The 15,313-nt window shown below is 42.6% G+C and overlaps 1 protein-coding gene across 2 annotated transcripts in view; it reads left to right on the top strand.

Moving 5' to 3' along the window:
* AGPAT3 (1-acylglycerol-3-phosphate O-acyltransferase 3) overlaps nt 1–3,782 on the top strand; it is a 60,765-nt gene extending 56,983 nt beyond the window's left edge. For both annotated transcript variants that reach the window (XM_033147115.1, XM_033147117.1), the window contains exons 8-9: nt 1,256–1,454; nt 3,479–3,782. In XM_033147115.1, the coding sequence (XP_033003006.1) occupies nt 1,256–1,454; nt 3,479–3,567 (288 nt within the window). In that variant the 3' untranslated portion in view covers nt 3,568–3,782. The remainder of the gene's footprint in view (nt 1–1,255; nt 1,455–3,478) is intronic.
* The last annotated feature ends 11,531 nt before the right edge of the window (nt 3,783–15,313 follow it).

A 15,313-nucleotide genomic window follows, 5' to 3' on the forward strand; every position in this document is an offset into this window, starting at 1 on the left:
TTACCCCCACCAGATAAAGGCTTTGAGGGTTCTGTGCTAATCTGATCTGCAAACTATGGTTCACCAGCGGCACTGTGCATTCTCAATTTGCTTCTTTACGCTGCTCTTGTCTGTGGAAATGGAAATAGTTGGAGACTAATTATGTATTGTATATAGCAGTTAAATCAGTGGGGAAAATAAAAGGTAACCAGATACAGTTGCAGCTCATTTGATGCAGCTCCCCTTAGGGGAATAATAAGCTTTAAACAGAAGATGGTTTTACACGGTAACAGCAACTTTCATGTAAGGGCTTGGTGCATGATAGACACCGAAGGAGAAGCCTCAAGAATGGAAGCACATGAGCCTGAGGCTTGTATGGGCTCAAGCAGTTCTAAAACCAAGGTTTTGGGTTACATGCAAATGCAGCCTAAGTTTACCACCTTCTAACTTTCTGCAACTGATTGTGTGAATGGGGCCCTGAATGCTCAGGGCTGCCTGAGAATAACTTGGGTTTATCCATTGCCACATACTTCTACGGACATGTTGTGTTTTGTTTAAGCGGTAGCTATAACACTTGATGAGACTAACAGTAGTTTCAGGTTAACACTTCATGACTAGGTTACATGAATAATGTAAAGTGTGACATTGACACACCTTTCAGCTTCCTGGGAGACTCTGTATTTTATTTATATTTTGTTTTCTTACCATATCCTGCCATTTTACCATCAGGTAAATCTCCATCTCCTATCCAGACAGTGATGGCATGTAGAAGAAGGCATAATGAATATGGAAAGGATTTGGTTGGCAATAGAGTAGCAGAGCCTGGTTTCACTAAAAATGTGTTTTTCTTTTTAAGTACCGTGTTTCCCCGAAAATAAGACATACCCTGAAAATAAGCCATAGCAGGATTTCTATGCATTTGTGCAATATAAGCCATACCCCGAAAATAAGACATAGTGATGCGGCGCCTCCCTTAAGACGGCCTGGATAGGCGTGGCTATGCAGCGTACCAACACGGAACGGTTAAAATAAGACATCCCCCGAAAATAAGCCATAGTGTGTTTTCTTGAGGAAAAAAATATTAGACAGTGTCTTATTTTCGGGGAGAAACGGTAATCATGATGGAACAGAAAATACAGACTGCTCCTGCAGCAACGAGTACTGGGTCACAGAGACCTGCCTCTGTGACCATATTAAAATGTACAGGCATTGAATAATATGAATGCACCTGTGTGTGTGTCCCCAAATTAGAAAGGTTTTTCTTTCTCTCTTCAAGGATGCTTTACAAGAGAAGTATAATCAAGAGGGTACATTTCCTGGAGAGCAAATCAAACCTCCCAGAAGACCATGGACTCTCCTCAACTTCCTGTTCTGGGCCACCATTGTCCTGTCTCCTCTTTTCAAATTTGGTTTTGGCATTTTTGCAAGCGGATCTCCTCTCCTGATTCTTTCATTCATGGGCTTTGTTGGAGCAGGTAATAAACGCCGAGCTGAATGTGTACATCTGTATCCTGCGATACAGCCAGACGCCACAGTCATTTGCTTAGCTTGTTAGCAGACTTGCAGTGAGGTGGGGAAGGAAGATTGTGTTAGACAAATAAGAACTGCATTCATCTACTTATCTGTACTGGAACACAGTGGTTGTTAGACCTAATAATTAGCACTTTGAGAAGTGTACTCGGAATCTTGTCCAGTCATACCTTGGTTCTCAAACAGAATGCATTCCGGGAGTCCGTTCAACTCCTGGAAATGTTTGAAAACCAAGGCGCTGCTTCCGATTGGCTGCAGGAGCATCCTGCAGCCAATCAGAAGCCGTGGAAGCCGCTCCGGATGTTCGGCTTCTGAAAATTGTTAGAAAACTGGAACACTCACTTCCGGGTTTCGGTCGTTTGAGAGCCGATTTGTTCGGGAGCCAAGGCGTTCGAGAGCCAAGCTACGACTGTATTTTGATTATCTTTCCCAATCAAGAGCTCTTGATAGGTTGCAATAAACACTTCATTTTCTTTTTACAGTAGCCCTATGAGAAGTTTAGGCTGAGCAACAGTTACTTCCCTAAAACCACCCAGACAAACCTAATACATTAACCCCTGCATCACATAGAAACCTATATATAGTTTTCTCCTTGTACTAAAGCCTGTGCTGCTTTAGGCTGCAATTCTGTTGTTGTTGTTGTTGTTGTTGTTGTTGTTGTTGTTGTTGTTGTTGTGCTGCTTTAGGCTGCAATTCTGTTGTTGTTGTTGTTGTTGTTGTTGTTGTTGTTGTTGTTGTATTATTTCTATATCACCCTTCATCTGAGGATCACTGGGCAGTTTACAGTATAAAAACACAAGTGCACAACATAGTAATAAAAACAATGCTACACACACAGTTTGAATGGATTGTTAAATATATTTTTAAAATTAGTTTAATTGTTGTACCTGCCCTTGCCTTTTACTCCTTTGAATCCTCATCAGATGCTTGATCTCTGCACTGGTGTTCTGTGCAGATGTAGCATTTAATGATGCAAAATTCAGGGTCCTAAGGGGCTTGGCTTTCATTCCAGCCCAGGGCCTGCGGGGCCTGCAGCACTGCAGATGTTGTTGCACTCCTGTGCCCATCACTCCCAGCCATCATGGCCAATGGGAATGATGGGAATTATAGTCCAACAACTTCTGGTAAGCCAGGGGTAGGAATGGGTACCAGTTCTGGTTTCTCTCTGTCTCTCATGTTTCCAACCTTAAAGTTAAGTTCTCCACATTTTCACATCAGTTTGCAATTTAAAAATAATAAAATCTGCAAATGGAGTGCACTTTTCTCCTAATATACATATCATACTATGCAATTTTGCCAATACATGCATTTTATTTTCCTTAATATTTAAATTTCCCATAATATGGTACATTTATGTATGTTGTTTTCACAAAAATATGTATTCATATGCACAGTTTACCTTAGTGTGTGCATTTTTGTTTACATTACTTGGCTAGAAAACGGCACTGCAAATTTAGAAAGATGTCTGACATTCAGTTTGTATATTATTTTGGATATTGCAAATTAATTTGATTCACTTTTAAATACAAACTGAATAAAATTTCTTCCCTGTCCCCTTTCGGTTCCTATTGGCTGTGTGTAGATAACTTTAAAACGAGTGAAAACTCAGAAGTGGAGTTTATGGGATTGGGCATAGTAGTACTGAGTGGGATTTCTTGTAGCTGGGGCTTTAGCATGCTGAGTTGGTCCTTCCTCTTTCTTGCAGCTAGGAATTTAGGGTTGTTATTTTTTTGGTGTAGAATGAATCAGCACAACACACACACATATATACACACACACACATCCATACACACACACACACACACACACACACACACACAGCGCAATGTGCATGGGTGTACATACACACATTATGTATATGCACACATTTTGCTACCTTCACTATAGTTTGCTTTACAATATATAACAGATCATTAATTGACAAGGAGTGGCGTAACTCAGTCATCTCTCTTTCCTTTCTGTTTTAAAGCTTCATTTGGAGTTCGCAGACTGATCGGCGTAACAGAAATAGAAAAAGGCTCCAGCTACGGCAACCAAGAATTCAAGAAAAAGAAATAACTTCAACAGATACAGTTCCAAACATATAACAAGACTATGGTATCAAATTAACTTCATTGAAAGAAAGACACTTAGAAAACTTATCTTTTTTTTCTTATTAACTGATAACTACTAATACTTGAGCCAAGACTGAAGAAATTGGAAGATTCAAGAGGAAGAGGAAACAATTGACTACTTACCTGCCCAAGGATCCCTGTGTTCATAAGTTTGGGGAGGGAGAAAAAAAAATCTGGGCTAACATTTTTTTTTATTTTTGGCTTTCTTGTGGGTGGGAGGGGGAAACTAATGGGTGTAGCTACATGCATCTTCAGATAACTGGTTTGTCTTTCAAGAGTACAACACTTGCTCGCAAGAGGAGCTTCTGAATGTTTCTTCTTGCTAAAAATAATTTAATATTTTCTTATTCATAGCATCTTTTTTTAAAAAACAAACAAGCAAGGCAGCATGAATTGCAGCAAAACACAATCTCCAGCTGACTAACAGCTGCTCCTCGGGGAGGAGGCAGTTTGGAAAAGCTACTTCATCCTTGCAGATGTTTTATTTTTAGGTTAATATTTATTCATTTCTGTACGCCCATGGCGTTCCAGTGGCAGCAGTACCTGACTGATAAGCACATACTTTGAACCAGGCACTAGAATTAATGCGGTTCCAGGCTTCCCTACTCGACAAACACATTCCTTACCCCTCATGCACTCCCAGCTGAAACAGGGAAGTGCTTAGCTCAGTTTCCTACGTAGATCTTGGACTTGCTATTTCTTTCTTTAAAAAAACAAAACAAAAAGCTTATATGACGACCCTGAAATTGTTACCAGTGTGACTATGGCTGCTCAGTCATTTCCTCTTGGCAGTACTTACCCCCACTGCAAAAAAAAGTCTGTTCTCAGAACCTCCTGTATGGCTTGTGGTGAAAAACAGCATAAAACAACAGAGGAACCTGGAAAGAAATTGTATTCAAAAAGCTACTAATTGTTGCAGATAACACAGGGTTTGTACTGTTCCTCTGCAGCCTTCAGCACGCTTACTTGGAAGGAAACTACTGATTTCAGGTCAAAATTTCTTCCAGGCAAATGTGTTTAGGGCTGGAATGTCAGTTTGCCTACATTATCACAGGATATCGCCAGGTCAACCAGCAATCAACGAAGCTTTTTTAAAAGGTTCAGACTTTTTGAGGATTTTCTGCTGCACATTAAGAGCTACCGGTTTGGTTTCGACAATCTCTGGCTCCGAAAACACATATAAGAGCTAAATAGAAAGGTTCTTGATGTGGTGGCTGCCCTCAGTCACAATGCATTGAGGTTGCTTCCCCGTGGAAAGCCATTTGTTTGCTTGACACAGCCTTCAAGCCAACCAGGTTTTGACTGGCACAGCATCTCTAGGTTTACTCCATATAACGAATGTTGGAGGTGAATGACTAGCCACAAAGTCTCCCTTCAGATACCATTTTGTAATTTGATTTCGGCATCACAAAAATGTTTGAAAGTATATGGCAGTGACATATATCATCTTCCAGTGCTGGGACCAAATTTTGCAAATCAGATCCACACCAAAAAACAACAACAACAACAACAGTAGGAATTAAGCTCTATAAATGGGATTCAAAGCAGATTTGGGCCCCCACTGCTCCTTATGATGTGATAATAACACACACACCCTCTCATAGCCAGGGGTAAATGTGTGACATCTTACTTTCCAAATGTTAGCATTTTTTAAAATTATTCTTATTTCTCACTTGCAGGAGCTCGTTTTGAGAATACTTTTGTTTGCAACTTGTCACTCTGAAGTTTGGAAAGATTCTTTGTGGAAACAGCTTATCTTAGCTTTCTCATGCTGATGAATGTTTGCTTAGGGATTTCTACATGAAAGGTTTTTGGAATTGTCCTGTGGAGCCATGATCAAAATAACCAATATTCAAACATGTAGAAAATGGTTCATGCAGCTAGAACATTGTGCTACCAGTTCCTATTTCTGCAGAGACAAGCCATTATTCAAATAAAACAGTTGCTTGCCTCTTCAGTGAGGGAACTACTATTGCAGCAAAAGAGCTTCATTTGCCTCTTAAGTCACAGCCCACAGTATCCATGAATTTTGCTTTCCCCCAGCATAACATTGTACTGTCAGTCCTGGAATCGGTAAGCTACGCTTCCTGAAAGGGGATAAAATCTACCCTGACTGTAAGGGCAGACAACTTATTAACTTCATTGGAAGTTGAACCTGTGCTTCTTGGGGAGAATCCAGCCATGACTATTTTTTACTTAGTAAATATATTCTGCTTTTTGTTTTGTTTTTAAACAGTTAGACAGCTAAACAGAGAACTTTCTTCTCTGTTATCTAACCAGAGGACTGAACAGGCAGGATTGTGTTTTTTAAAAGTACTTGGTAAATAACACTTCCTTGTTGGAAAGGGTTTTTTTTCTCTCCGTTTAACAGATGCTGTATAATTGCTTTCTGAAGAAGATGTTGAATATATTTTAAATGCACTTAATAACAAAAACAAAGTGGGAAAGTCCCCTGGCTGTGCATTACTATTACTTGTGAGCAAGGAGTTCTGTATTGATAGATAAGGCCAGGCACTGTAACAGAATTAAGTGGGGGACAGGTGGGGGTCGTGCAGGAAGAAATGTCGCAAGGAAACAAAGAGTGTACAGATCTGTTAAAATAGGTGTCCAGCCTCCACTTAGCGCGAATGGCTCCTGCTAAAAGGTATTGGGAGTAATGCATGTACGTTATTGAGAGAAAAAGCAGATATTTTCCTTCTGTTTTGTTTTCATATCATGACATATTGATCATATTTTGTTTTTGAAGACATAGCAAAGAATATACATTAATTTGTTTGCAGTTTTAGAAAGACATATCCGTTTTGAAAACTGAAGTGTACAACATGGCACAATCTAGTACATGGCAGCTCATCTTTTTGGCTTGAAATTTTGGTTTGTCTCTTCAAATAGTTTTTTATATAAATATGCAGAGTACGTGTGAGAGAGTATTACTGGAAACAGCAGTAAGTGTGTCTCATGAAGAATATCAAGCGGTTTGGATTGGAACAGTGAGCATAGATTTTATACCTTACACTATTTTCTTCTGGTTTAATAGAACATAGCTTGTATATTTGACTACCAAGCCCTTTGAGAGCAATAATAAACAAAATATATCATGAACTTTTCCTTTTCCTTTTTCTTTTGGTCTTTCTTCATTGTTCAATTTTAATCATTATTAGAATGTGGCAGCCCTTTCCCCTTCCTTCCATTGTCAGCACTCCATTTGTGTTTTGATGACTTGGATTAAAATGTAACTTTTAAATGCATAGGCTGGCATCCAAAGACCTGCTTGAGATTCATTCAAGAGTTTGAGCATGCCCCGTGAGGTTGGTTTGTTTTTCATTTTCTGCAGCCGACACAATGCCATATTGTACCCCTACCTTTACCTTGTGACACCTGAGATGTGTGCTTTCAGGACCCACCCTGGGACCTGCTGGTGAAGGGCAGGTAATAAATGCTGCTATTATTATTATTATTATTATTATTATTATTATTATTATTATTAAGCCAAAGGGAGTCTTGCAACACAGCACTGAGGGAAAGGGGTTCCTGCTAATCAAGAAACACATTTAACCTTATTCTTCCTCCAGGGACCATACCAAACTATCCGCACAGTTGTTTGGATCTGTGCCGTTGGCTGCAAGCCATTCGGCCGTTAGGTGCTCCGAAATTGTGTTGGTTTTAATGGGCGCTACCTATAAGTTGCATTGGCTCCAGGCTAAGTTAGTTCCCCTTGAAATCCATGGGACTGGAGTAATTAGCTTGTCTGATTTAATTGTATCTTGCCTGAAATTGCTCTGGAAGAAGAGCAGTAGCCCAGAACGTGTAGGGCGCATTACGTTTCTTGCCAACTCCTGTTTTGTTTTCAATGACAGAACATCGGCATTTGCTCCATTTTCATTATACTGCCAATTTACATACCGGTAGATGCCAACCTGCAGCCAGTGGGATTTTGTGGCACATCAGGACTGCTTCCTGGTCTGGTGTTGGCATTCAGTCCAATCTGCTTCCTACCTGCTATTGGCTCCCCAGCTAAGAGGTAAAATCGCCCCACAAAAAAATGTGCTGAGCAGCAAGAATACAACATTTTGGATTTGATATTGCTAAATAGTTTTCCGGTAGCTCACACGGTGGTGTCCGAAAGGCATGGTTTGTTCCATCACTGTGTGTACTTGTATCGTGCCCTTTTGTTGGTCTTCCTTCCTCTGATTTGTGTCCTGTTTCCATTCCTCATGCTGCTGCTCCTGTAGTCTCTTCAGCCTCTGGTTTCCTCTTCTTTCCTCTTCCATTTTGCTCTCTTTCTCTTGTCTCAAGCTTTAAAGCTTTTGCTTCTTAAACATAAAGCTTCCCATACTCTTCTTCCACCCTCTCTTGCTTCTCATCATCCTCTTATTCATTTATTGTTGCCAGTCTTCCTAAACCTATAATCGCTTCCTTTTCTCCTTTCCGTTTGTTTTAATTATTTCGTTTTTATCCCACTCTTCACTGAAGGAGCCTCAGGGCAACAAACACTGCTTCTCCCCAGTGCAGAGATTTAAGCTGAGAGTAACTGGCTCAAGGTCACCTAAGCCACATCCACACCATATGTTTAAAGCACGACTATACCACATATAGGGATCCAGGTGGCGCTGTGGGTTAAACCACAGAGCCTAGGGCTTGCCGATCAGAAGGTCGGCGGTTCGAATCCTAGTGACGGGGTGAACTCCAGTTGCTCGGTCCCAGCTCCTGCCAACCTAGCAGTTCAAAAGCACGTTGAAGTGCAAGTAGATAAATAGGTACTGCTCCAGCGGGAAGGTAAACTGCGTTTCTGTGCGCTGCTCTGGTTCACCAGAAGCGGCTTAGTCATGCTGGCCACATGACCAGCTGTACGCTGGCTCCCTTGGCCAGTAAAGTGAGATGAGCACCGCAACCCCAGAGTCCACGACTGGACCTGATGGTCAGGGGTCCCTTTACCTTTACCTTATACCACTTTTAACAGCCATGACTTCCCGCAAAGAATTCCAGGAACTGTAGTTTTAGGGTGCTGAGTTGTCAGGGGATCTCTATTCCCCCTGCAGAGCTACAATTCTCAAGAGTTCCCTGGATAGATGGTTAAACCACCTGGGGGTCTCCCGACAACCCTCGGCACCCTTAACAAACTTCACTTCCCAGAATGCTTTGACTGTTAAAGTGGTATAATAGTGCTTTGACTGTATTGTGTGGATGTGACCCTAATGAGCTTCATGGAGGCATAGGGATTAGAACCCAGTTTTCTCCAGTCCTAGGCCAAGACTCTAGCCTTACTACACTTTGGCTCCCTGGGGTCTTTACACTGGCTGCAGCCAAATTCTAGAACTGAATCCTGAGGTTCTTTCTCATCCTTTAAAACATTATCTAAATCTTCCCGTAGCCTTTCAACTCTCCCTTCTCCTATTTCCCTTTCCTTTTGTCGTAAAGTTTTAGAAGCAAGCTTGCAAGTAGGGGTGTATCTGATAGCAAAGCGACAACTGACACGTTACAACTTTCTCATTCTTTTATTGACCTTTTATTTCTTTTGATGGTACTAAGAACAAACCGGTACATTTTAAAACAAATGATTTAAATAAGCAATTACCGGTAGTGCTGTACTCTGCAATTAGGACTGCAGTCCTAGATCCACTTACTTGGGAGTAAGCCCCTTTGAACTCAATAGTACTGAAGACACAAAGGTTGCTCTGTGGGAAAGATATCACACCTGTCTTCTCTCATACCCAGGATGTGCTGTTCTGACTAGCTCCTATATTGCACCATGTTCTGTAAGGTGGGCAAAGGGTAGAACGTGATCTCAAGACACCTGTAGATAAAGAAGGGGAATGGTGTAGGAAGAAGCAATGTCCAAAGCCTTGGAGAACACCCACAACTCCCACCAGCCACAGCCAGCATGAGCAGTAGTCAGGGTTGATGGGAGTTGTAGTCTAGCTACACTTGCAGAGTCAATGTCAATTTGATGCGGTAAGAACTAATGATTCACCTTCACCCCATTACTTAACAACTAGAAAATTGGGTGTCCCATTGCCCAGCACTTTACAACAGGACTTGGGCTGACTTTAGTCTTGAGGGATCTGCTTACTAGGATTCCCGTGACCCCCCTAATAATGTGTTACAGCAAGAGGGCATGCCATTATTTGAAACAGACGAGCCACAAGTAATCTGCAATCCCGAGTGTGCACTCTTGCTTCAGAATATAAGAAGTGCCTTGCTGGATCAAACCTAGCTCATCCTAGGTTTCGAGAATCCCAGCAGATATTAGAGAAATTGGGCATGGTCTCAATGTTTCCAGGACAAAGTGCGCTCTCTCTTTTACTGCAGTACTTGCTGACGCAAAGAGGAAACATTTTCCACATCGTGTTTTGAAGCATAAGCCTTATGTTGGTATAAGATCTTTTCAATAATGTTTGTTGTGCAATTTTCAGCAGCTGCCAAAACTACATTATCAATGTTTTTATTTTAAATTTGTATTCGTCAAATGACAACCGTGCTTTAAATTCCAAAGAATGTAATTTCAATAAATCACATTTGTTCAAGATCTGCAATTCTCACTGGAAGTACCTAATGAGAACAGAAAGCTGCAGCAGTTCCCGTTACGTTATTGTTCGATTGCATTCGCTGGATTTTTACTTTCCATTGTTCCCTTTGTAATTCCACCCTTGTTAAAGGAAGCCCTCATAAGTAATGGGTGGCAAGCAGGGGGGAAATATGCACCTCGTACTCCTTAGCATTTTTACAGTGCAATCCTAGGCATGTCTACTCAGAAGTATTTACTGCATGGTAAGTGTGCATAGGATTGCCGCCTTGGAATACACTCTGTAATCCTTACTACTTCCTTGTAAAATTGGATCAATTTTATCATCATGTCCATATTGTACATCCAAGGGGCTGGAGCTGAAACATGCTGATGAGATGAAGGCCATTTGGTGAGTTCCCAGCAGAAGCCAAGATTAGATAATTTCTGTTTCATAGCTCAGCCTCTTAACCACTATTCTACACTAAACAAACAACAAGAATATATGAGGGTAAGTATTAGGGATTTGCAACTGCTCTGTATCAGGGCTGATTTTACCATTCCCTGGGACAAAGTGTGATGTCAACAAAGCACCATGAGTCTGATCGAGACTCCACAAAGCTTCTTGCGCTGCCACTTTTTCTGTATTCTGTTCTATACAGTATACCGGTATATGTTTTCCATGTCTCTCACTTCTCTACTCCAGGTCTGTGGAGAAGTGAGGCTTTCTCAGTTCTGCCTGCAGAGCACTAGAGGAGCTCTGGATTATTGTGGTTGGAGCAGAGCAGTAGAGGTTTTGTTTTTTTAAAAGTTTAAAGCTTCATTTAACAACATAAAAATAATCTGTTTTTTTAATCAATTGTCCCCTGCCTGCTTAAAAACAAAAATCCTCCACAGCTCTGCATTCCAAGTTGGATGGCATATTCTCCCAACACAACTAAGCACTGGGAAAGCTAAACTGACCAGTGTAAAGCTGCGAATGTGTTTTATTTTAAGTACAAGCAAGAATACACAACACTTGCCCATATATTATTTTAAGATAGGAAAAAGAACCCCACTTTTGGAAGTATGAAACTAAATTGGATTGTTGAAGGTGGCCTATTGCTGTCCCTTTTATTTGCAAGTCCCTTTTATCACTCCCTAGAACCTGCAATTTAGTAGGCTTAATCCACTTGATGCCTGCAAATTTCATAATCTTTAGCAAAAGGAGGGGGAATGGGAAGTTAAAGCTGTTTTTTGGTTACCCATAAGAGTGATTGGGGAATGCAGAGCTTTATTTTATATAGTGCACCTTGGAACCCGAATTGCGTCACAAAGCACACAGAAACTTCGAAACATCGTTTTTAAAAACCTGCACAGAGACAAGACCCATCTTTGAACCCATGCATACCCCCAGAAAACAATTTACATTAGTCATCTAGTTGTCTTCTTAGATGCACTCATGCTCACTTTCCTTTGCAATGATAAGGTCCATTGTCTTCTTCACAAATGTCAGCCGTCTCTTCCAGATTCATGGTCTCAGAGAAGACATTCTTTCTAATCGCAACAGCGCGAAACCTGACATACGCAACAGAGTTCTCTTTCTTTTACAGATAAAAATGCAATGGAAACAATATAAAAATGTTAAGATCAGAAATCGGCTAACTATTATGGAGAGATGTATTGTATTCTTAATCGCCTGCATAAGCCTGACGGAATAGAAAGGTTTTCAGCAGGCATTTAAAAGTTTGCACAGTCTGCTACTGGCAGTGTCTTCCACAAGACTGGGCCAATGACAGTAAAGGCTTAGCTTCTTGTTTTTGTCAAACAATCCTTGCCAGACTGAGGAATGGCCAACAATGCTTCAGCAGTTGATCTCTGTGATCAAGCTTGGGCCAAAGTTGCTCAGGGCTTTGTAAATTAATACAAGGACCTTGAACCTCAGAGTAGACAGACAGCAATGGTGTCACATATTGCTAGCCAGCTGCCTTCACCAGCAGCCTGGTCACCATACTCTGCACCAGCTGATGCTTCAAAGCCAAAACCAAGGGCAGCCCTACATTGCAGAAATCCAGCCTTGATGTTACCAACACAATAACTGCAATGGCCAGACTATCTCTGTCCAAGAACGACCCCAGCTTGCCAACCAAGTGAAGCTGATAAAATGCCCTCCTAGCCACAGGGGGCACCTGGACCTCTGATGTCAAATACGTATCTACCCCCAAGCCATGCACTTGCTCATTCAAAGAGAGTGCAGCTCCATCCAGAATGGGTAACCTGACTGTCTCCCATAGTGCAGATCTATGCACAGGGAAAGAAGCAAAGGTACAGGAGTGGAAGACCTCACACCACGAATCTCTCCTGTCTCTCCCCACTCCCAAGCCTCTGGGGGAGTCCTGAATAGCAGGGGCTGGTGGCATGGGGAATAGCAGAAAAGTGGAAGGAAAATCTTTCCAAATCAAGCAGAGGCACCTTGAACAAACGGAGCTCCACTCATGCGAGGTGCTGCCTCTGCCCAGTTTGGGGTGACTGGCATGTACATACTATTCTGGACTGCACTTGAATCTTTTAGGGTATGCTGGAAATATTTTACAATTTTGTTAAAAAGAAAAAGAAAAAGTGTTCTCCTCCCCCTCCCCTTCTACTGCCATGATCTAAACTTCAGAGGCCATTGCATGCCGAGGCCGATAGATGGCGATAACAAACTATGCAATATTACCTGCTGATCTACTGCTAGTTGTTACATAGGGAGTTTTAAGCAGCTGTTGGTGACCAGGTAGAAAGTTTAGGTAGGAAAACAAAATGCCACTTCTTCTTTACACATCCAACCCCCTGACCCTCTACACACAGAGAACATTTCTTTGTAAGGGCAGGGGATGCCCAGCCATGATGTGACATGCTTATTTTCGCTGTTAAACACATAGCCCAAGAAATATTGGGCTCCATTTGGGGAGAACAATGCTTCTGTGGAGGTCCTCCTTCTTCAGGAACATTAACAGCAGATGTACAGCCAGGATAGGCTTTTCCCTGTTATAGCCTCCTCCGTGGTGGACTAACAGCACAGTGCTACTTAGCATATGATGCCTCAGTTTAAATCTATCTGTACTTCATGCAGCTGCTGGGTGACCTTGGGCTAGTCACACTTCTTTGAAGTCTCTCAGCCCCACTCACCTCACAGAGTGTTTGTTGTGGGGGAGGAAGGGAAAGGAGAATGTTAGCTGCTTTGAGACTCCTATGGGTAGTGATAAAGCGGGATATCAAATCCAAACTCTTCTTCTTCATGGCTTTTAAGATGCCTCACTCTTTGATATGTTGCGGTTCCTCCTGATTGTGTACCACAAGTGTTATTTTAAATGCCGGAGATAGCATACCCTCCAACATCCTAGCGAGACAAATCAGTACATGACCTTGATGGAGGCCACGCCCCCACTCACCCAGGCCTCGCCTCCTTCTCGGCTATCAGCTCCCTCCCTCAGAGCTCACCACTTCCCCCCATCACCATCCCACTGAAGGCCCCTTACACACCTCCACTCACCCACCTTCTCAGCCACTTCAAGGGCCGCAGTGACTCTGCTTTCCAGCCGACGTACTTCTGGAAGCCATGGTTCATTTCTGGAAGCTAGCACAGCTTCCGGAAGGAAGAAGAAGAGGGGTTCCATCTTTCAGCCAGAGCACGGGGTCCAAAATGAGACATTCAGGATTGGGATCAGAAGGCCAGGGTGGTTTCTGTAAATCTGGGGTGCCCTTCCTTAAAAGGGACAGTTGCGCTGCCTGGAGATGGGAAGTTTGTGGATTGCTAGGTGTTGTTGGACCACAACTCCCATCAGATCCAGCCCGCATGGACAATGGCCAGGGATTAGGGGAGTTGTAGTAGACAACACCATCTAGAAGGATGTAGGATTCACATCCCTAGTTTTGGGTCATGCATTGGATTATGCTACAGACTGGTCTCCCAATTTGGCCATAGAAACCTTTTAAGATGTGGAAGTTGAAATGACTAACAGAAAAGCACACTGTTCAGCTCAGTGTGTTTAAGACCACAAGGTTTGCATGTGTGGCTTTAATTTTTCTTCTTTACTGTCGACTTCTTAGAGACCACAAAAAGGTTGGCAAGCAGAGGACAGTTACAGCAGCCCAGCAAATAGACCACAGGAACCCTGAGCAGAATAAGAAACAGAACAAATGCTCATAGGGATATATGCTTTTTAGTCATAGCAACCTTCTTTGATCTTAATTCAGCTGAGGCAAAGTGAGAGGAAACAGATTTGAGCTTAACAGATTGTGCTTTTTAGGTATTTTCCACATAGAGTGCTCCTCTTCTTCCCCCCTTTTATCTGAAAGCTGCAGCAACATATCCGCTCAGCTTTCTGAGGGTAGAATTATTATTTAAAAGATGAGATTGTATTTGTTTTGCATAATGATTTTATTCATAATTTATTATGAAGGCCTGGGTCGTTCTCATTGCAAGATCAATAAACAAGCTCAAACTAAAATGTTCCTTGGCAGCATTTTAATATCTAAAAACACAGCAGATTCATGTCTTCCCATCCAAACCTTTCTCCTAAAGTTTACCTCCTTTCCTCACAAACTGATAATATATGCTTACATAAGGAGCGACCTGTAATAAAATGTTAGTGCTTGCAGGGCTTTCTGTTTACTGTCCCAGTCTGCTAGCCACACCCTCAACCTGCTCCATTCATTTTCCCTTCCTACCTGGTTTTCCAACTCTCACTCCAACAACCATGTGAGTTAGGCTAAACTCAGAATTGATGACTGAACCAAGGTCACCTAGGGAGCTTCATGCAGCAGCGGAGCAAGCCGATCGGGCGTCTGGGGCAGCGCGCCCAGGGCAGGGCCAGCCTCCCGCATGGGCGGGGTTAGCTGCCTGCAGGGCCTCCGAGGACTATGCCTGCCTCCTCCCACTCAGGATCCCTACAGCTGAGGGGAAGGCGGTGGGCGGACCGTTTGGGGAGTGCAGAGCCTGCGGGGTGCCCAAGCCACTGCATCACTCCCAGAAGAGACACGTGGCTTGGGCATGCTGCAGGCCCCACGGTGAGTGCCGCCCGCTATTTTGTCACCCCCCCTCAGTGGTGACACCTGGGGAGATCCGCCCCCACCACCCCCTTCCTCCACCCCTGGCTTCATGTTCCAAGTGGGGATTTGGAGCCTGGTCTACAAGCTAATGCTTTGACACTACCCCTGGCTGTAGAAG

Source organism: Lacerta agilis, chromosome 4 (genome assembly GCF_009819535.1).
Source record: "Lacerta agilis isolate rLacAgi1 chromosome 4, rLacAgi1.pri, whole genome shotgun sequence".
NCBI classification, from domain to species: Eukaryota; Metazoa; Chordata; class Lepidosauria; order Squamata; family Lacertidae; genus Lacerta; species Lacerta agilis.